This window comes from Petromyzon marinus, chromosome 24, assembly GCF_048934315.1.
Source record: "Petromyzon marinus isolate PM22_M1 ecotype Great Lakes invasive population chromosome 24, UKy_Petmar_22M1.pri1.0, whole genome shotgun sequence".
Taxonomy (NCBI): Eukaryota; Metazoa; Chordata; class Hyperoartia; order Petromyzontiformes; family Petromyzontidae; genus Petromyzon; species Petromyzon marinus.
Genome location: NC_133690.1, coordinates 10,444,793 through 10,467,837, shown reverse-complemented (window position 1 = coordinate 10,467,837; position 23,045 = coordinate 10,444,793). Strand labels below are relative to the sequence as shown.

At 49.3% G+C, this 23,045-nt stretch overlaps 1 protein-coding gene across 2 annotated transcripts in view; it reads left to right on the top strand.

Moving 5' to 3' along the window:
• Positions 1-20,841, top strand: part of SLC45A3 (solute carrier family 45 member 3) — a 97,492-nt gene extending 76,651 nt beyond the window's left edge. For both annotated transcript variants that reach the window (XM_032959907.2, XM_032959905.2), the window contains exons 2-7: positions 7,119-8,284; positions 9,627-9,814; positions 12,707-13,195; positions 14,678-14,981; positions 15,478-15,743; positions 18,533-20,841. In XM_032959907.2, the coding sequence (XP_032815798.2) occupies positions 8,107-8,284; positions 9,627-9,814; positions 12,707-13,195; positions 14,678-14,981; positions 15,478-15,743; positions 18,533-18,958 (1,851 nt within the window). In that variant the 5' untranslated portion in view covers positions 7,119-8,106 and the 3' untranslated portion in view covers positions 18,959-20,841. The remainder of the gene's footprint in view (positions 1-7,118; positions 8,285-9,626; positions 9,815-12,706; positions 13,196-14,677; positions 14,982-15,477; positions 15,744-18,532) is intronic.
• Positions 20,842-23,045: the final 2,204 nt, after the last annotated feature.

Genomic DNA, 23,045 nt, shown 5'->3' with positions numbered 1-23,045 from the left:
GACACACAGTTCCCGCGCTCCGCGGGAAAACAGCAGTAAAACATGCGCCTCCGATTAGCCACAGTTTTTCCTACGTGCGGTGCAAAAGTAGTTGAGCGTGCACACGTACGTACCGTGATTCTGTAAGTTGGTGTTTCAAAGCTGCGGTATGTGTGTGTACAGTAATGTGTAACAACGTGGCAGGAAACATGCGTTTTCTGTAATCGCTGCTCTTTCTTGTGAAAAATAATTCCGCTTGCATTGCTTTGTGGCGATCGTGTGACCAACCGTGGCTTCCTGATTTGTGCCGAGGGAGAGGAAGAGGTCTGCATCGGTCCTCGCTCGGTGCTTTTTGTTGCTCAAAAGATGTATGGGGCTTTTTTTATCGGTCGTCGAATGTCGCCACGGTCCAACAAGCATTGGGTGGTGCTCGTCTCCCTTGATGATCTTGGGGCAGTAGTGGAAATTCCACATTCCTGTGGCAGGGTCCATCCTATTTATAGGAAAGCCACTGGTGACTTCGTGGCATGCTTATGCAAATGTTTACACTGGCACCACAGTTTCGTGGTCCTTGAATATTAACTCTTACAAAGCAGCCACGGTCAAGATTTATTGAGCTGTGTTAATTAATGCATAGCTCACCGTGTTGAATACCATATGAAAATGTCATATTTATACCCGAAACACATTGAAACAATTGCAAATCCTAATTTACATGATTCTGCCATAGTGAATGGTTATTACACTGTATGTATGTTGAACTTCTTTTGCACCGTACGTAGCCAACCGTGCTAATCGAAGGTGTGGACTTAAAATCCAGAGGCCGTTGGTTCTCCTGGTGGTGGGTGTTAAAACAACGTGCGCCTGGCTTGGCAGTCGACCGGGCAGTATAGAGATGGGTACACCGCGGTTAATCAATCGGCAGGTCGCGTATTGGTGGGGTAAAGTGCGGGTATTCCATTCCATTCTCTTCCAATATGTATAACAGCATGTAAAAATTGTCCAAATCCCTGTCTACAGAGGTTCTCTTGAGCTCCCTCTAATGGAGGCCCTTCCACCGGCCGTGGTGTGAGCCAAACAACGTTACGGGCTGCACCTTTACCGTATTTTAGTGAAATTTAGTTATTTATTTTGTTATTGGTAGAGCGCCCAGCTAGCTCCCGGTTGGTTTGCGAGTCAATATTCTGGTGTCAGAGGTCAACTCAGCCTATCCGGTGCCTTTGGGGTCAATAAAATGAGCGACGCTCATGGAAATTCATTCCCAAAATAAAGATTGTCCCGCACCGCAAAAATGCAGAATTTACACCCAAGGGATATGAGCGCGGCTCCATGGCTCACTAAAGCAGGGACATTCATCGAGTTTTTGGGGTATTTTTTTAAAATGTAATTTTACTCGAGCTCATCGTGACGACGGGTCTCAGACCACCGAGCTCACTGTGCGACGGAAGCTGGGGTTTGTTTCTGATCCTTCGTGCTTTGCTGCCTAGACTCGAACCTGGTCTCTCAAGGGTCCTGGCCTAAATGTACGTGGCCCCTTGGACCACGCAAAAAGACGTTTCAGATCTACATTGTTAACATTCCTGCTCAGAGGGTGTATCAATAACATGATCCAAAAATGTATTACTTCCAGTACAGGAATTACATCTTTCTTAAAATAGCTCAACCAGTCAGCTGTGTACCAGGAACTTTGTGATTCATGAACAGTTTCTTTTACAGTGAACATTAACCTGTGACCATTGCACCTGAGATTTACGTTGTTTGGCGACAAATAACAAACGTACCATGGATACGTTTGGGCCGCTGGATTGATTTAGAGATTTTGGTGGCCGGATGACCTCAGGATTCCCATAATGGCTGTGCCCAAAGTGCTGCGAGCATGCAGTCACCGAGGGTTTGAATCCAGGTTTCAGCCATCGGCGCTTTAAACCAGGGCCCTCAAGTCAGGCGTGAATTCACATCGACTCTGTGTAAATATACAATTATGAAATCGGTATTATTGAAATACTATACATTGAATAAGCGTGTACTTTTATTTTTTATTACAGCTGTACAGCTAGGCAGCTCTTGAAAAGGAGCTACTGCGTATTAAAGGTAAAAAGGTGCATCTCTGAAATTCCTTTATTATGCCACCGCTTGCAGAAGGGACTTCATGAGATGAGCTCCAGAGAGCACTTTCAGTCTTTTTGCTTTCTCTTCCACACCGGCCAGGTGTCTTGGAAGAGGGCGCCACGGTGGCGAGATGTTGACTACCTCCCCTGGTATGCAGCAGGTCGTGGGTTCAATCCCGACCATGCCGCCTGCTGTATATTTGGAGTTTGCGTGTTCTCCACCTGGTCCTCCGTTTTATTCCCCTCCACATTTAGAATCGACGTGCGTCGTGAGAGCATTGGGCTGCTATAAATTTTCACGTGATGATGAGTCACCTCTTTGAGATATCATTTGTGGCCAGTTCGCTTCTAAAAAAAAAGAGAGCTACGTAGCTCAGTGGGCCTTAGCTAGTAAATTAAAAGTGAAACATTGTTTAGTTTCGGTGGGAGCACCCATACTTTACCCCACCGCACGCGGCCTGCCGATTGAGACTACCTGTAGGTATACCCATGCACAATGCTGAGTGGACAGAGGCGGGTGGGGATTTTAAGAAACCATGCCCCCATCTTCTTTGGGTCTTTCGGTAAAGTCACGTAGATAGGTTCAAAGAAAATAACACAAAATAACCCCAAAAAACGACGTTTTGATCGCAACACAAGCATTCGTCATCAGGAATGACAAAAGACCCAAAGAATGTGAATTCCTGCAGTCACGAAGGCTTTAAGTCAAGATTCATGACCCCATCGTGTTAACTGCCTCGCCGGAAGATGGAACCGGTGACCGCCGCTGGATTGCCGGTCCAGTGAAACAAGCAATTCCACAATGACTCCATCCTGTATATTGCTCTAATGAACCTTTACCGCAGCCTTGCACTCCTCTTGCTTCTCAATCGTTAAAATATCTATAATGTTAATAAATACGTCGATTTGATGAATAGAAAGTAATTGTACCCCCGGAGAGGGCATCTCGCACCCCCAGGGGGTGCAGCGTGCACCCCCAGGTTAAGAAGAAGAACCACTGGCTTACTGCACCCAGTACCGTACTTAGAATCACGTGAATACAAAGGGTTAGTAGGTAGTGAGCTTGCTTTGGAATGGCAAGGCATAACTTAACACCAAGAAACAATAGAGCTTTGTACAGTATAAGGCGTTGTTCATTCACTGTATCTGTAGTGCAGTTGTGGTTATCCAAGGTATCGATGTTAATTTCAAGTCAGCCAGCAAGCTTAACTACCCTTGAAAGTGTCCTATTAAAATTTGTATCGCCAGTAGGTCTTCTTTGACCAATGTGTTGGCTTAAATATAAGTGAAAATTGTAAATCGTTATTTCGAAAAATGTCTCGGCATAAAACTGTGGGCTTAGATGTATTCGTCAATCGATTGTATAAAATAAACTCTTTGGTCAATGACGCTGTGACCTGGAAGAAGGGCCATTGTCCAAAATGTCAGCTTTTGTTAGACATTTTTCTGATTTTTTTCGTTCCCCCCCCCCCTCCCCTGTTAAGGCCACAGCGTGTTAACCATCGGCACGGGGGAGGGAGAGAGATGCCGGCCGCCCACGTGTGAGCCATCCCCGCCCCCTTTGCGTGCCGCGCCGGCCGCCGTGGGTACTCTGGGACGGCACTTGCCCCCAACATTCCGGCTAAAAGGCCACGCAGGGGATCTTTATCGCTTTGTTGATTGTGATATCTTGAGCACGCAGATTTCCACAACGCAGTAGACACACCTCTAACGGGAGTTGAAAGATAATAAAAGGAACTCTGTGAGCTCGTAACGTCTGGGCTGTATTTTGCCACGTAAATATCTACCACAAAGCAAAGACAAAGATTCCCCCCCCGTATAGCTTTTAAGAGACTGTTGGGGAAAGTGCTGTTAGCGAGCACCTATGATGGCCAGCACAGCACACGAGGGGGTGGAGAGGTCAGCACCACGCCCGGCTGCCTTTGTCTCCCCAGTGGTGATCTTTACACATTGCACCAGGTTCTAATTTGAGGCTGATTCGACCTAGGGGAGGCCCAGCACCGATTCAGATGATCGTCACTGGTGTCCACCGTGAGCGGGAATCGAACTCGACCAGCCGGATTTGTAGCGCGACGCGCTGACCGTTCCACTGCGGCTTCCCGCCCCCCCACGCACACGCACGCACACGTACACACACAGAGCAACCCATTACTGTGTAGCCCCCATTGAACCACTAGAAATCCTCTGTGTTAGCGAGCACGTATTAACACCAAGTGACGCACGCCAAGACCCGGTGGGAGGAGGGAGGGGGGGGGCACCACCGCACACAATGATCTTTTGCCTCCTCATCGCCCGCCTTTTTTTTTGCCCCCGATTTATGTCGATGAACCTTGCCGAGTTGCTCGTTTGGACCGCAGTAGCCCAATGAGTTGGGTTATTCGCTTGCGTCAGTGGGCCCCGACGCTCAACACGGCACGCTGAACCACATTACCGACCAATTCTCAAAAACGCAAATCCAACAAAGAGACGGAGAAAGGAAGCCCCATTTTGACCTCAAAGATTGTCTATTCAACCGTTGTTGGTGGAGCACCCAATTTTTAAGCCGGCATGCCACACACAAAAAGAGTGCCATGGGCCAGTATTCGGCACGCCCGGCCGTTTTTGTGTCTCCCCTCGTTCATCAATGTTGTTGACGCACCACGCCAGGTACTCTTTTTAATCTGAGGTGACCTAGTGGAAGCCCAGCCCAGCTTCGTTTCGGATACACAGTATGCGTATCCAGAGATCGAACCTGGGGCATAGGGATTGGAGTGTTGTGTGTAAATCACTGCACCAGCACTCCCCTGATAATGTTTCAAATCGATTCGGATACATACATACATGCAAAAAACGAAGACCCCCCGTATAGCCTTAACAGACTGTTGGGGCGAGTACTGTTAGTGAGCATCTATGAAGACCGGCACGGCACACGAGGGGGTTAGTGGCCAGCACCACGCCCGGCCGTCTTCGTCGACCGAGTAGCGATGTTTACACACCACACCAGGTACTCATTTGATGCTGAGTCGACCTAGGGGAGGCCTAGGACCGGTTCAGATAATCGTGACCGGTGTTGGCTGTGAGCAGGAATCTAACTCGGGTCACCGGATTTGTAGCACAGTGCAATCACCGCGACACTACTGCTCCCATTACCGCACACACACACATATATATAGCCTACCCACAGTGTTCCCAAAGTGCAGATAATGTATTATTAGACCGACTTCTTGAACTTTATAAATAAAATACACTCATCGACATACTATGTGGTTATTCTCTGCGTAAGCTTGTTTATCTGGAAAACTCCGCCTCGACGAACCTTCTGATTCCAGTTGAATGCTTACGAACGTGCAATCGACACAAGCGAGGTTGAAATTACAAAAAAAATCATACCCCCCCTGACTCCCAAAAGAGGTGTCTTGTTTTCCTCCAGTGCTGCTTCATTTGCTCTTCCATTTAAAATAACTTGGCAAGGAACGCAAGCCCCGTTTCAAAACGGATAGGCGTGCACCTCGGTGGAGGGGTTTCTGTGCGGTGGCCACAGGTGCAGCTCGCGAAATGCGCATGAGCAGCGTGCATAACGCCACCCTTCAAAATCCTTCCCAGGTAATTTATCGCCACCGAATCTAAACGTGTGTCATGCTAGCGTTCACCCCAGGGCAAATGCTGGTTTGGGGCATGCTTTCGACGCTGTGAAGCGAGCAGTCCGCACCCGCCGGTGAACGCGCGGCCTCCCTGGACGGTTCCCAGGCGAGGGAGAGCCCCCTGCCGTTGCCTTGAGAGTCAACCCCAAAAGCCCGGCTGTGGAAACTGTCGGCAAGCCAATTGCCACGTGCTCGGGTGGCGCCCGGCCACGACAGCTGTGCATCTCTCGTCCCTCGCGTCCCTCGCGTCCCGGCTTGCGCTCGTGCTTGCGTCCAGGGCCGAGCTGGGCAGGACCTCTGGTGATGGGAATTCCACGTTACTCTGCCAGGAGCCTTTGTTTCACCCGTATTTTTTCTACTCGCCCAAGGTTGAAAGAGTTTACGCATTTCCTCCGTCCATCGAAAATGATGAGGGGTGACGGACGCACTCGTCAACCCAGACGGTTTACCCGTATTCTTGTCCAGGAAAATTGAGTTTCCATGTCCATACGGTGTACAGCCGTTTCAATACGGGCAAAAACATGTTTTTGTCTATTTGTTTGTGTTTCTCCCTTGCGATGGGAATTTGTTGGATGAACTTTGAGATATATAAGGGGCACGGGGTGACCAATAAGGTCTGAATTGGCCTGTAATAAGGTAGGGCACTGATAAGGGGTTGACAGGTATGCGACGATAGCTCCCGTAACGTTGATGCAACTATGAACTAACCATTCGTATCAAGTTGAGGCATAGAGGTATTAATCAAAGCAATACCCAAAACTTGGAGAAACAAACCAGAGAAGGAGTACAATATTTGCAAATATGCAAAGGTATTTGACGTGACAGCTCAGCTTCAGTACGACGACGATGGCTTGCTGGAAAGCGTCACATTATAAGTGTAAATCAATTATGATTATAATTGTTATAACTCATGCATATGCATATTTCACAACTTGTTGATTTGTACGCCTCGGTTAGTCGATTGGCAGGTCGTGTGTGGGTGGGGTAAAGTATGGGTACCCGCACTTTTTCCAGCACCTCTGGCCAGTGTGGAAGAGTAGGCCAAATACATTCTTCTGGAGGAGCTCTCCAGGGCTCCCACGAGTGGGGAGGCCCTTCTGCTCAGAGTTCCATGAGCAAGCAAATGCAGGGCTGCACCTTTACCAATGCTCTCTGAATTCTCAAGCAGGATCCTAAAGAAAGTCTTCAGGCTTACGCTTTAATGAGCATTTTCAAACCACGATGCTTGCTTGGCGTATGAAACGACTGCCCCCCCCCCCCCACCCCCTCCTCCCCAAATCCCTGCCATGTGAAGTTTCTACCGCTGGCTCAGGATGGCGAATGGACATGGGCAGGGCAGTCGTGCTGCTCTGCGCACAGATCACTTCATAGCCTTGCTTTTTGTGTTGCTTGTTCGTGTGATTTTGTGCAGATTTAACGCACGTGCTGATTTCCACAATCCGGATCGCCACCTGCCGGGAACGTCTAGATTTAACGTCTAAAACGTAGACCTTTCACCAAGAACTCCGCTGCAAGAAACGGTACAAACAGCAGCCACTTCCCAGCAACGATCTGCCCCGGCTCCCAACAGACGGCAGAGCCTTGGAAATGCAGCACAGGGACATTGCCGCGTACTCGCTGGGACCTATGCGGCACAGCAGACATTGGGAAACGAAGTCCGTGAATAAAACACTTTGAAGCCTGGCCCGAAGGCCCGAAGGTTCCTCTTGCACTCGGGTAGAGTGTTATTTATCCGAGGTGAATGAAACACGTTGGCCGTGGGAGAGGAGAGAGAAGCTGCCTGCTGCTGCTGCTGCCCTGTAAAGTGTTTTGCGCAAGGTCTATTGTCTTTCACAAAGTTTGTTTGCATTCCATATGCACTGCTTGTGTGCACGTCTCCGTGCAGTGCAATGCCGCAACGTACTGAGATCTTCATTGCGTCCGGCTGCCTTGGAAGTGCCTTTTGAGGCGTCCGTCTACACAATCGTTAAAACTTAGTCGCGTATTTAACAAAAATTTCAGTCCTGGGGAAAATGACGGAACATTTTAAAATGTCACAAAGTAGTCTAGATTTAAATAGGGCCTGAGCTTGACAATCTAAAAATCCACGTGCTCAATTCTGTCTTGGTCTTCACTGCTGGCATTATTTTTAATCATCAAAACATAAAAAAATCATCACCGACGACAGTCCAAATTTAGATACGATTTGACGCAAATTAACGTTCGATACCAACAAAACGTGCACGCACATACGTACGTACGTACGCTGAACTTATTTCACACCGCACATAGCCAACCGCGCTAATCGGAGGTGCGGCACCGTTTGCCCGGCAGCTGACAACACGAGACAAAAGTAGAAAGTAACGATCGACACGATTCGCCGGTGGAAGGTTTCTCTCGGCACCGCGCACCCATAGCGCATGGAAGCGGAACGAGGGGTGACCGATCGCACGACAAACGCAATGGAGAAGATCCGCCTGCTGCTGCTCACCGCGCTGGCGTGCGGCCTGGAGATCTGCGTGGCGGCTGGAGTGACCTACGTGCCACCGCTGCTGCTGGAAGCGGGCGTGGAGGAGCGCTACATGACCATGGTGCTTGGTGAGTGGCCTAGGCCGCCAACGCCACGGTTCTCACGACTACGGACGAGCATGGCCGGCCCTGAGCCAGTGGTGGAAATCCATATTCACGCGGCATTCTGCCATAACTACACGACGATCAAATGTGTTTTCACACGTGCAGACATTTGCAAGAGGCGCACCAATTGGCAGATACTTCAGAGCACTGAGCCATCACAGAGCACTGAGCCAGGACAGCTAATAAACTGGGGCATGAATGTGGGCAGCCGCACATGATTAAACCGGGTTTCTCGAGTCTAGAGTATTGATGGTCTCAGCTTATTTGCAAATAAATGCTGTCAATAACTTGACAATTAAAAAAACCCATTTGATTCCCACGTACATAATATTTCTCTATTGCAGGGCGTGTGCAGGAATGTGCTACACCCAGCGATAATTGATTTTGCCACTCACGACAGGATGGTCATCGCAAACTTTAAATAAAATTGGGAGGGTGGAAATGACAAATATATTTTAAAAGAGTAGACATTTGTATTACGGGGTCGATGGTTTTAAAATAACCCACTTCCATTGTACAGCTGCGAACACCCAATGCACACACAGTGACATATACAGACATAATAATTCTGAAGTTCATGCCTGCTCAAATCATCTCCATTAGCTGTCGTAGAAATTCTACCTTACCATGGCAGGGGGATTGGGGTTATTTGCCATCGTTGTCATTATCTCTCTAGGTCTGGATGATGTGAACATTTTGATGCCACTTTGCAGGAAGTCAAATACTTTTTCCCTACATTGGAACCGTCCCTCCATACGAATGTGGAATGCCGGCTACTGTCACATGGCTCTCAGCGAAGATGGCCACTACCTACGATTGTTTGATAACAGACAGAGTTTCACTTTCATTTATTACAGGTAGCTGGTAATAGATTATTGCGGCCACCATCACGGATAATAGATAAAGGGCCCTCTTTATCAGTCGTAGGCCGTTGTTTAATCAGGTTGGTAATGGGAGGCACCCAAGGCCGATGCAGACATCATCCACCACTGGCGTCAGCTGTGGCCAGGAATGCAACTCAGGTCGTCGGATTCGTAGCACAACGCACGAACCACTGCATGACTACTCCACTCGTCTCCATTTTTCACTCGTTTACAAAAGCATTATTCGGGTACTTTAGCTTGTCTTAGTGTAATCAAGTAATCATCGCTGTACTTTAATGTGTATAAGGTACTTCGGTGCACGTAAACATATCGACGTGTGGTTGAATGCAATTATTGGCCGGCGAATGAGCTCTTGACGTCACATCGTCTGCCCCCTCCACCGCACCGTTCCCCTGCCACCCCCCCCACCCCCCGTCGCGCAGGCATCGGGCCTGTTCTGGCCCTTGTGTTCGTGCCGTTTATCAGCTCGGCGAGCGACAACTGGAGCGGCGGATGTGGCCGGCGCAAGCCGTTCATCCTGGCGCTGAGCCTGGGCGTGGTGCTGGGCCTGCTTATCATCTCCTACTCGGCCAGCATCGCGCACCACTTCCAGAGCGAGCACGCCTTCAAGGTGCCCATCCGCACATCCGCACATCCGCACGTCCACGCGAGAGTCCACTCTCGCAACCCAGCCGCCCACGACCACCGTAACAGATTTCATTACCGCAGTCTCTGGATTAAACTAAACATTTTTTTATTTTACCAGGTAAGGCCCACTGAGCTATATAGCTCTTTTTTTAGAAGCGACCTGGTCCCAAAGGATAGCTCAACGAAGTGGCTTGTTACGTGGAAATTTAAACACATGTTTCTAAATGTGAAAGGAAAAACCAGAGGAAAAATGCACGAGACCACGGGAAGAACATGCAAACTCTAAATTTACAGCCGGTTAGGGTCGAAATCGAACCCACGACCTCCTGCATACCAGGCGAGGTAGTTAACATCTCGCCACCGCACCCTTCTATATGAGCCATGGAGCCTCCAGGCGCTTTCCATTACGTCTCATCTAAAACGTTTGGAAGGACACTCTCAGTAGCAGCTGTCTCTGTGGGCAAAAGGTGACTACGCCTGGCCTGCAAGCGGGTACAAGGTGACTACGCCTGGCCTGCAAGCGGGTACAAGGTGACTACGCCTGGCCTGCGAGCGAGCATGAGTCTGCCAATAGAGGGGGGGGGGGTGGAGGTGGGGGGCGATTGCTGCTGTGTGTAATTCCCATTGAGTAATTTGCGGGTTATTTTCAAATGTTGCAAATATGCACCCCAGACTAGTGCCCGGGTATCAATAAAGTTGTACAAATATGGTTACACAAACGCACACCGGCTGGATTATAAGACGTACAACCACTTTTTTCTTTAAAAAAACTGGGCAAATAGCGGGTCGTATAGTCTGGGGAATACGGTAACGAGGAGCGATGGAAAAGTCCGTGGCGGGAACTGGCACTATGCACTTTTAAATCTAAATTGAAAACTCATTTCTTTAGAATGGATTTTTGTGTTTAGTTTGTTGTCCTTCATCCCCGTACCTCCGATGAGCACGGTTGGTCCACTTACGGTACCAAAGATTTTCACAGATACATACAACACAAACAAGTTGGTGACTTTAATAGATATACATATATATGTATATATAGACATATTTACACACAGCCCAAGGGTTGTGAACCTACAGTCCACCCGGCCATACTGGGTCCATGGGCCACCACTTTAGAATGGCCCACAATCGTGTGTTTACAGATATACTGCACAGGTGTGGCCCAAAAGCTAGGACACACAGTGTTAGTATATTTGAACAAATCACGTACAGTTATTTCCTTTATTTTCGCAAATGTTCAAACTGGTTTTTTTTTCCATTAACGTGAATGCACGATGCATGAATTGCGGTTTGAAATTAATTTAGGACTTTTTTTAAGATTGCAGCTGCCTTATTTAGCATACGGAACAACTAATTTATTTCGTTCGTCTTGAGTCAATTTCCTTTCCATTTTTAAATGTCATCTGATATTAATAATGATCGTAAACAATATATTAACTTAAAGAATAAACGACTGAAATGTTTTAAAACCAGTGTTAAAATAAATTAAATAACCCGACGTGTCCTGACTTTTGGGCCACGCTGTATATATCCATCACTGCAAGCATCTTGGCCGTGCTCATCAGGCACTAGAGGGGAATAATAAAAAAAAAACTGGCAATGCCGCGTTTCTAATGTTACCACCACGCTCGGTCACCTCATACCATGGGTCTTTTCACAGTGGGTCGACGCACGCACTTTGTTATATTTTGCGTCATTAACGAATAAGGCCAACGTTCCCGACCCTTAAAGTGCAATGTGTCTGGTTCGTTGATAATTCAAGACTGTAATCCACGTCCTGTACCTCAAACGAATCATCCGCAACAACCGTCGCGTGGCACGTTCCCTGCCCGGGATTCCTTAACCTCAGCGCGGCTGGACTACACTCATTCAAAGCGTACTCAGCCGTTTCTTTTTGACCGAGGTGTGAAGCGCACTCAACAGCTCTGTCTGGCCGAGTGGCGCTGCGGGTCGGAGAGAGCTTGACTCGCGATCCGAAGGCCCACAAGGTCAAATCTCAGTCGAGGCGTTGTCGCAGCCGTTGATAAAAACGAGGACCAAATTGTGAGGACCCGAACAGTGGCAGTTATATTGTTAGACTGGCACCTGCCACAGGAATGTGGACTTTGCACACCCGCCCCAGGGATGTAAAGAGGAGATGAGAGTTCTCCCACAACTAAATTCAACACGAAGCTACTTTGACTTTATTTATACTGCCCGAATACTAGTTCCAAGTACCCTAATGTCACGCTTATTACCCAAATAAAAGTTCACGCTCGTTTCAGCAGCAGCAGCACCAGCGCAGCAGTTTGAGCAATGCACTATGAATCCAGTGACCTGAATTCTCATCCCAGCTGTGACTAACATCATTGGCAAGTGATATCTGAAACGATCAATCAGTTCATTTTGGGTGAGGACCATTGAGCTAAGAAGCTCTCTTTCTATGGCGACTCGATTAGCACAGTCGGTCTACGTACGGTGCGAAAGAAGTTCTACATATGTACAAACCCCCGTGACTAATATGGCTTGGGGAGAATCCTTTACCCAGGAGTGCTCTTGGCACAAAGGGATATAAATAATGATGAATTGCTTCTACAATATTCTTAGTTTTTTCGGTAAAGTCACGTTGAAGAGAAACAACAAAATAACAAAATATATATAAAACAAAAAAAATTCTCACGACGTTTCGACCATAACGGTCATCATCTACAATGTTCAATTATTCGAGTACACACTAAAGCACCCATACACACACACACACCACATTACCCACACACACACTCTCAAACTAAAGTACCCATGCACACCCACACACTCAAGAAGCGCCACAACACTACATCGCCCGTCGTGCCGCCCCCCCCCCCGCCCCCCCCCACCGTGTCCCGCGCGCCCCCAGGTCGGCCTGATGATCGTGGGCGTGGGGTTGCTGGACTTCTGCGGGCAGTCGTGCTTCACGCCCCTCGAGGCGCTGGTGGCGGACACGCTGCGCGAACCCGAGCGCTGCGTGCACGCCTACGCCATGTACTCCTTGATGACGAGCGCCGGCGGCTGCGTGGGCTACCTCCTGCCCACCGTCGACTGGAGCGGCACCGACCTGGCTCGCCGGCTCGGGGGGCAGGGCCAGTGCCTCTTCGCCATCCTCATCGCCGTGTTCCTCGTCAGCCTCGCCGTCACCATGTGGCAGGCCCGAGATCTGGCGGCGCCGTCCGCGAAGGCCGGGGGAGGGCAGGCGGCGGCGGCGGCTGCGGCGGCGGCGTTGGTGCCGCACGGCCGAGCTGCCGTGGGTCACCACTCCGACGTGCCGCTGGCCAGCTCCGTTGCGGCCGGCGCGGCGTCGGGCGGCGGGGGCAGGAGGGAGGTGGTGGAGGTGGTCGTAGTTACGCAGGTGAGGTGGCGTGCGCGTTCGTGGGCACACGTCTGTCTGTCTGTCTTTGTGGGGGAGGGGGGGGGAGAGCGGTAGCGTAGCGGTTAGCGCGCTGCGCTACGAACCCGTTCACGGCGAACACCAGTGACGATTTTTTGAACCGATCCTCGGCCTCTCCTAGGTCGACTTACTCTTAAATGAGTACCTGGTCCGGTCTGTAAACATCGCCACTAAGGAGACAAAGGCGGCCGGGCGTGGTGCTGGCCGCCCACCACCTCGTACGCCGTGCCGGTTTTCATATAGGTGTTCGCTAACAGCACTTGCCCCCAACAGTCTGTTAAGGCAATATGTGGGATCTTTGTTTATGTGTCTGGTGTGGTGTGTGCTGGGGAGACAAAGGCGGCCAGGAGTGGTTCTCGTGACACCACCTCCTTGTGCACCATGCCAGGCTTAATAGGCGCTTGCTAACAGCACTTTGTCCCAACAGCCTCGTGGGCGATGGGAGTGACGTTTCTCCTCACGGTGCGAGCGGTCGTGCTGAGTGCACTGCACTCAGAACAGAGTGACCCAAATTCTATTCCTGGCTGTGGCTAATATCAGTGGCAAATATTTTAACCGATTCCTTGGTTTTGCTTAGGTCCACCCGGCCTGAAATCAGCGCATGGTGCAATGTGTATATGTCAGTACCGTGGAGACGGACACAGGCAGAGATGGTTCTGTCCGCACTGCCCCCTCATGCGCCATGCCAGGCTTCATAGGTGCTCGCGAACTGCCCCGACAATTTGTGAGGGCTATAAGGAGGGCCTCTGTGTGTGGAAAGCGGTCCTCGAAGTCGGTTAACCCATGACACCTGGGCCTGTTTCGTGGTGAATGGGGGCTCTTGTTTCTCGGGAGTGGTGCTGCTTTAATGCTTCACACAGTGCACTATGAACCCAGTGACCTGAATTCAAATCCCAGTCAAGACTAACTTATAGCGTGGGCTGCCTCACCTGGGAATCGAACCAGCGACTGCTAACCATTACACCCCATGGCAGCATCCATATGCATGTGTTGTGGACTCGACCATGATAATTAAAATAAAATATAATCACAATTGTACGTAAAAAATGGGGCAACAGATGGAAACAGATGGCGATCTGCCTACTTGCTGTACTGCCTTCTGATGGCAAGCCAGCATATGGCACCTTGATCCCCTCACCTCCGCAGTGCCGGATCACAGGCCATGTGCAAATCCGCCACCGCCCGGCTATATAATTGTTAAAAATGAAAACACACTACGATAAAAGCCACTAACAATAATAACAAGTGCACAATACATCCACAGTACAACACAAAACAAGTCCGTGTCATACCGAGGAGCAGACCAGGCCCTGAGACTAAAATGATGGTGTGAGGATGGTGGGGGTGGTGGGGGTGGTGGGGGGTGGTGGTGGTGGTGGCGATGTTGGTGGCGATGTTGGGGGTGGTGGTGGTGATGGGTGGTGGGCTGCGTGTCGCTTGCAGAGTGGAGGCGCGCGATGCTGCAGGGGGTGTGTGGAGCGCGCCGGCGCGGGCTGGCGGGCGGCCCAGCACAGCGGTGCCGCGTGGTGGCTCCGGGGCGGCATCGTCTCGTTCCTCGTGCCGGACGTCTACCGCAGCTTCCTGCGGATGCCGCACGTGCTGCTGCGCCTGTGCTTCGCGCAGCTGTCCTCGTGGATGTCCATCATGACCTTCATGCTCTTCTACACGGACTTCATGGGCGAGGGCCTCTACGGCGGAGTTCCCAACGCCGAGGCCGGCTCCCCGGGACGCCTGCTCTACGACGAAGGTGCCGCGACAAAACGCCCACAAAGCCCCGGCTCTTCGTCGCCAATGTCGCGATGACCCGTTTTTGAATTTTGGGCTGGGCCACCGTTGTTTTGGCTGAGATTGCTGCCGATGCTGATGCTGTTGTCGCTTGCTTGTAATGCCGCTACCGCTGCTGCTGCTGCTGTTGTTGCTGCTGATGAAGATGCTATTGCTAATGCTACTTTGGCTGCTTCCGTTTTGGCTTCTGCTGCATGTGCTGTTATTATGCCGAGCGCCGTTGATCAACTGTAGCTGCTGCTGTTTTAGCTGCTACTGCTGCTGCAGTCGAACTTTAATCACATGCTTTGCTGATCAACCGTAATTGCTGCTGTTGTTGCTGCTGCTGATACTGCTGATGTTTTAGCTGCTAAGGCTGCTGCTGCTGCAGGTGAGCATTAACCCCCACGCTTGCTCTGCTGTTGCGCCCAAACGCCTTCGATCGGACCTTAACCACGGGCTGCCGCCGCCTCCGCCAGGGGTGCGCATGGGCAGCTGGGGCCTCTTCCTGCAGTGCTGCATGTCGACCGTGTGCTCGGTGGGCATGGACCGCCTGGTGACTTCGCTGGGCGGCCGCGGGGTCTACCTGGCCAGCATGGGCTCCTTCACGCTCGCCATGCTCGTCATGTGCCTGTCGGACAGCGTGGCGCTCGTCACCGCCATGACGGCGCTCACGGGCTTTGGATGCTCCATGCTGCACACGCTGCCCTACACGCTCACCGCCCTCTACCACCAGGAGCGGGAGGTCGGTAGCTCTGCACCCTCACTAACCCCCCCCGCCCCCCCCCACAAAGACAACGATCCCCCCCCCCCCCCCGGTACGATACGTGAACTGGATCGAGTCTACCACTCACTCAACAACGTGGCCAAGTGTGGTCACGTGAAGCAACGGTGTGGTCACATGTATATGACACGTATCACGCACCGTTGTAGACACCATGCGTTACACACACCATTACTATACACGGCATGAATTACACAAAGATAAAGGTCCCCCATGTAGCCTTTAAAAGACTGTCGGGGCAAGTGACGTTAGCGAGTAGCGCCTATGAAGGTCGGAACAGCCACGATGGGGTGGGTGGCCAGCACCACGCCCCGGCCGCCTTTGTCTCCCTCGTGGCGATGCTTAACATAACGTACCAGGTACTCATTTGAGGCTGAGTCGACCTAGGGGAGGCTCAGGACCGGTTCTGAAAATCATCACTGGTCATAATAAAGGTTTTTGGGTTAGATCGCGTTATTTATAAATGTGTCGCAACCCTCCACCACCCGACACGGCCAATCAGTAAAAAAATGTGTCACGTTTGCAAAATACAAATAGTTCACTACTTTAGCTCACTGGTGTGTTGAAGAATGTATCCGCAACATTTAGAATTTGAGTACGACGTTTCGCTGGAAATTACATCCAGCATCTTCGGCCGATTTGCCAGACCAGTGAAGCCATCCACCTGCTTCCGGTCTTAAATAGTGCAGGATGACGCCATCATTGTTGAACTCCATCAGGATTCGCGATCAGAGGCGGAGGTGGGGGTGTATGCAATTATGTAATAGATCAGTAATCAGCCACTTAGCATGTGACTCACCTGTAAGGCATTGCAATACGCTTCCAGGCTGCGCTGAGTCTATAGCTATCACAGTGATTAAAATTAGAGTATTTGAATTATTCTCAATTTCAATTGACTCTCTAACTAATCTTGGCCAGTAATACACAACACACAGACATCTGTGAAAAAGAGCTTAATAGCTCGTCGGATTTCGCCAGGATAAAAGAAAGGTTCTGACCCTGGCCGCGTGACATCGTGCATTGTTTACTTTGGCTGCTCGTCGAAGTTGAGAATGTCAATGAATCGCACACACGAATGGATATGCTCGTGGTTGTTTTTAGACGAGTAGTTGAGCAAAGCTGTGAGAACGAGATAAAAAATAATAATAAATAAACGAATGGATGTCAAAAATTGTGAAAGTTCGTCGCGTTACCGCGGAGGTGAATCGTGGCATGCCAAACGTGTGTACCTGTTTGTTGGGAGCGGTGGTGTAGCGGTTAGCGCACCGCCCTACGAACCTGGCGACCCGAGTTCGATTCCCGCTCACGGCCAACACCGGTGATGATTATCTGAACCGGACCTGGGCCTCCTCTAAGTCGACTCAGCCTCAAATGAGTACCTGGTGCGGTGTGTGAGCATCGCCACTAGGGAGACAAAGGCGGCCGGGCGTGGTGTTGGCCGCCCACCCCCTCGTGTGCCGTGCCGGCCTTCATAGGTGCTCGCTAACAACACTTGCCCCAACAGTCTATTACAGGCTATACGGGGGATCTTTGCCTTTGTATGCAGGTACCAAATGTTGTCAGTAAATAAAAATGAAATTCGAATTCGAATCCATCAACCAATCGGCCTCCTGGGCTCAATATTTTCCTGGAACATTTGTTTCAGCAGCAAACCCTGACCCGGCGAGTCTGAGCACGTCAAAAAAAATGCTGCTGGGTTTCCTGCTATTGTCGCAAAGAACACTCCACAAAAACCTTGGGGCCTAATTAATGCTAAACAGTAGCCATTATCCTTAATATACGTTTTTTGGGTCAGATCGTGTAAATATATGTGTCGTTAAACCCGCCACCACACGGTGTAGCCAATTAGTAAAGTTTGTCACGTACACAAAACATGCCACTTCGTTTTTAGTTCAGCACACCGGTGTTTTGGAGCGTAAAACCCACAACATCTACAATTCGAGTACGACGTTTCGCCAGTAATTACAACCAGCCTCATCAGGTGGACAGCCGGCTGTGCGCCTGATGATGCTAGTTGTGGATATTTGTCACGAAAGCTTACATGTTAAACTGACATTAGCGATTGCATGAAACAGTACCACTGATTTTTATCGACCCATAAAAGTCTCACCGTGGGTCCTGCATTGGGACGTGTTGGTGTATTCCATCAATGAGCGTCAAGCATGTGGGAATACATGTGGGAGTACCTGGACTCGCCGCTCATTGGTAGGAGTTTCTTCAGAAATTGAATTATCCCAACCAAGAACTGACCAGGCTCAATCCGGCTTCGTTCCGAGACCTGACGAGTGTTGTAAACTGCTTAAAAGATGTTTATTTTAACAGGTAAGGCCCACTGATCTATACATCAATTTTTCAAAGCCAAACCTGGCCACAAATGATATAGCTCGACGAAGTGGCTTATCGTGCAGACATTTATAGCAGCCAAATACTCTGAACACATGTTGATTCTCATTGTGGAGGGACAAACCACACACTCCCGGAGAAAATTCCATTCGACCATGCAAACTCCAAATATACAGATGTCACGGTCTGGATTGAACCCACGACCTTCTGTACACCAAGCGAGGTAGTTAACATCTTGCCACCATGACAACCCATGCTGTTGTTCGGCACAACGTCCGAAGTTTCCCTCCGCGTGGCGATGCTGTTCCTAAAAAAATAAAACTCCCAGCGCGTGGAGCGCAACGTTGTACATCGACGGCCCGAAAACGAGTCGGGAGACTTGACTCGGTTCCGCTGTGCCCGCCCAGGCCTTCATGTTCCACAAGGCGAAGAGCGACGCGGACGCCCAGCGCTCTGAGAAACCCCACGGGCGGGAGTCGACGGCACTGAGCGCGCACGCCCACAAGTCCCACAACGGGGGCCCCGTCCTCGCCGATCGGCCGAGCGCGAGGACGACGCCGCAGCAGCAGCAGCAGCCGCAGCAGCAGCCCGCCTCCCAGCACGCGACGGACCACGGCAGGCGCGGCATCTGCATGGACATGGCCATCCTGGACAGCATGCTATTCCTGTCGCAGGTGGTGCCCTCCCTGTGCATGGGCGCCATCGTGGAGACGTGCGGCTCCGTCCAGGCGTACGTCGTGTGCGCCGCCGTCCTGGGACTCGCTTCGCTCTACCTGGGTACGCGCGTCATCTTCACCAAGGCGGACCTTGAACACATCCGACATTTGCTGTGAGCGCTCGTTTACACCGGTGCGTTTTTTTGTTATTTGGCTTGTGACCTGACCCAGCGAAGCTGCGGTTCGAGCGCTGCAAGAGGAGTTGGGGAGAAGCGGAGGCTGCGGGTTTCTATGTCACTCGGCCCAGCATCGTCCATCCCGGGTCACGGGAGTGTGGAATGGCCGATGGTGGGCCCACACAGCCAAGCAGAGAGATGCACACCGCCCAGTGCTCGTTTTACCAGAGGGACACTTTCACTTTTTATTTTTTTTATTTATTGCTATAATTGTTGGCCGCGAAGGAACGGTGGGTTTCCGTTTGCGCAGACGCAACAGAAACTCGACAACGTAAATCATTGAGTTATTTTTTGTTAGTTATTTACTCGTTCGAGATTTGTTTCCGTGCGAGATGGAAAAAAAAAACAATAATCTTTCTCATCTCTGAAATGACACGCAGGACCACGTGCAATGATGTAACTCGTAAAGAAAGGGCACATTACCGTGAGCGTGTGTTAAAATGTTTGCGTGCGGTATTTTCCCCTTTTTTTTTAGTTTTCCTTTGCACCTGCAAATGTATTTACACCCAAGAAACGGCAACGCAGTTTACACGTAAACGCGAGAAATCTGGCGCCTTTTCCTCTCGGTTTTACTCTGCTTCGTGAAGAAGTGCACTTATTTAATGTTTGCCATGATCGGCACTAAACAAGGGGAGTTTTGCAATAAGCGGCAGAATTGTTTCCTTCTTTGCGAATCATTTCATATACTGTATGAAATAACTGCAGCGCTGTAGAGAATTATTAAATGTTAACGGGTTTAAAAAAAAAATAAACACTCGAACATAAAAGGGTTTATGCAGTGCGATTCCTGGGTTCGTGTTTGCATTCATTTTGAACTCATTGAATTTGAAATGCGACAATGCGAAGGCGTGGTTTACAACGTTACGATGTGTCAAGCGTGCAGGCATTGTGCAGAACAAAATCTGTGAGAAGTCTTTACAGTGATTGGCAGCTGTTCAACCTCGAGAGTTGATTTCGTTAGACTTTGCGTGATAATCATTGATTTGTCCAGATATGTAACTGCCTGGGTGACTCCTTGGCAGAAATCTGTTTCTGTTTATTTTGCTGTAGGTCATTAAGTTGCAGGCGAAGCATCATTATTGGATCGTAAGAGATGTTGTCTGGACAGTGATGTGGCATTAAACCAAAGTTGCTTCTTCTCCTGTGGACATTATTAATGTTTCCACAGCACATGCTGACTAGTTGCTAACCAAACATGGTTAATATTACAACCTCAGCCCAAGGGGACTTACCATTTACACTGAGACTTTACCATCTTCCGTGCCTAGATCATTAGAAATCCATGCAAAGTAAAGTATTTATTGGTAATTATAGGCCAGCCATTGTAACAGCAATACATGAATCACACTGGAATATTTCATAGTGCAAGAGTCATTAGATGATCTTATAAACTGGGAGAAAATGGGTACATTATTCAAGGGGTTGCTCGCAACTCGCAAAAATACATCTTTTACCAGCCCATGCTCACATTTTTGTTTGCACATTTACACGAGGTCACCTAATAGTTTTGACATATGCAAACTGCAAAGTAAATCGTCGAATGCCTATTTATTTATTTATGTTCATTTGAATGTGTCCCACAGTTACGCCCAGTTTTATTCGTCATGTTCGTCGTTAAAAAAAAAAATCGGTGAAAACTCTTCGTGTAAATCCAGTTAAATAATGTGCCAACTTTATTTAAAATAATCTGTTTCACGTCACCTAACAGGTCACTCAAAGCAACGATCCCAAAAAAAGAAAAGGTTACATATTTTCTACACAAACTCTGTGTTCATCTCTTGTTGACTGTTGAGAAATAAAACAAATAAAATATTTCATTTTAAAGTTTGCCTTTATCATATCGTATGTACCGCTGGGACCATACGCATTTGTGAACCCTTTCCCATTCCGAGACGTCTGCAAGTTTCAGGTTCGTGTCCCATTCACCACTGAATCTCGGAACTCGCAAGTGGTTCACCGTTTGAATTAGAGAGGCGTAGCGCCGCTGGTTTTTAAGACGTTGTACTCACCGCAGAGAACCATCGCGACACGGCCGCATTCTGTGATAGCTGGCGCCAAACTGTGCCACACGCCCTCCCGCATGGCCTTGTGGGAGCCTTGGTACCGATAAAATTATTCTATTTTAGTTTCATTCTGATGACGTATGTCATAAGAATGAAACTAAAATAGAATAACTTTATGACGTATGTCATCAGAATGGGAAAGGGTTAAATACACAAATGCAAACGGAGGAGTTTAAATTGCATGCCCACATTCCACAATTTCCCATCTCCTAGCACACACGTCTTCACGATGACCTTTTGACGTTGCATTCGCTTGGTTAATTCCACCCGCATTCCTTGACATATAGTAGAACTCTGTTCAGTCTTCACATATTCATGAAAAAAAATACCAGTGCTTTCCAGCAGCATTTGTTGAAGCTCTCAAAATGCATACTGGATAACATTGGTTTAAAAATCCAATGGTCCCACGGACTTAATAAAATATCTCTTCGAATCAAAAACAAAGCTTCAAATCAAGTAAAATATATATATATATCTCTATTTGCGTGTGACAACACACAACTGAGTTCTGCATGTTGGTTGCTTTTTTTGCGCCCGTGATGTTCCACAGCAATGCTAAGAATGAGTTTAGTATGCAATATACCTTTACAGCACACGGTTACGTTGCTGTGTGCGTGCCAGCGGCTTTTGCATTGCTACACAAGCCGTCAGTAGTTAACCGGTGGTTTGTTTCAAGCGGGCGACCCAACCGCAGCGCTGCGTACAGTCGAGGGCGAGCTACCGCGTGAGGAATCGAGTCGCCGGTTCGCCGACATCCACGCTGGAAGGCGGCGGCAGTGTGCATCGGGCTGTTTGCGGTCGCGGTAAAGGGCCGTGTCCTCCCCGATTATCCGGAGGCACGAACAGAATTAAAAGGTGTCTGTGGCCTGATGATAAAAATACGAGTTGGTACCGCAGCGAAGGGCGAGTTTGTTTAATGTTTTAGTTTGACGGTGCATTACTTTTAGGGGGGGGGGGGGTCGTAAAAAAGTAATATCATTAGAATAAATAATAGGTCCACTTTTTACAGGCGTTTGAAATCATCATCCCTGAGCGTTTACTGCAAAGGGAAGACATCAGGAGAGAGAACAAAACAAAAACCAGAGAGAGAATGGAAGCACTGGAGGATAATCCAGAGAAATCTGGATAAAACCCACACTCGTCAGACCTGGCTGCCAGTGACTTGAGCATGTTTCCACAGTTAAAGAATCACCTTCGTGAGGGAGGCGAGCAAATAGTCCAGCGACGATCGAACGAGGACTTTCGAAGAACGAGGTAGAGGATTATCTCGGGCAGGGATCGAAGGCTTGGACCGCGAGTGCAGGGCACTTCACGTGGACTTATGTCGGTAGATTTAGAGAGGTCACTGGCTCTCTTTTATGTGCCACCACTGAGTTTTGATCGCCTCTTTGTTGCGGAGTGTTTACTCGGTTCATCGGTTGTCTGCCCAGTTCCTGCTCACTTTTCTCATAGTTTTATTTTTATCATTATTATTATTACAGTTTGTTTCGGTGCAGAGTTTTACTCCGGTGTAATAGTTTGGATTTTTTTCTTTCTCTCTCACGAATCTCAAATCATTCCTGTCGGCAGTGTTGTTCCGCTTCGTGTGTGTACAGGAGTGGCTCGAAATCCTCATTTGGGTTCTGTCGGCTAAGAGTTGTAGAGTGTGCAACTCTGTCCCGAGCGTCACCTGGGTGGCGGGGGGTGGGCAGCATACAAACATTCGGCGGAGCGGAGGGGGGGGGGGCGCACGACACAGTCAATGTTAAACAAACCTCAAATGATTACACGGAATGAAGAACGATATGATCTGGGGTTTTTTTTCCACTCCAGCCTCTCAACGCTTGTATGTGAGGGAAAGGCTATGCCAACTTTATTGACTGTAACAAGTTTAAGGGCGGTGGTTGAGTCTTCAGTGGCGGAAGTGGCGGCCGGGTGCTCAGTCCCCTCCAGCCCCCTCCAGCTCCCCAACATTCAGGGCTGAAG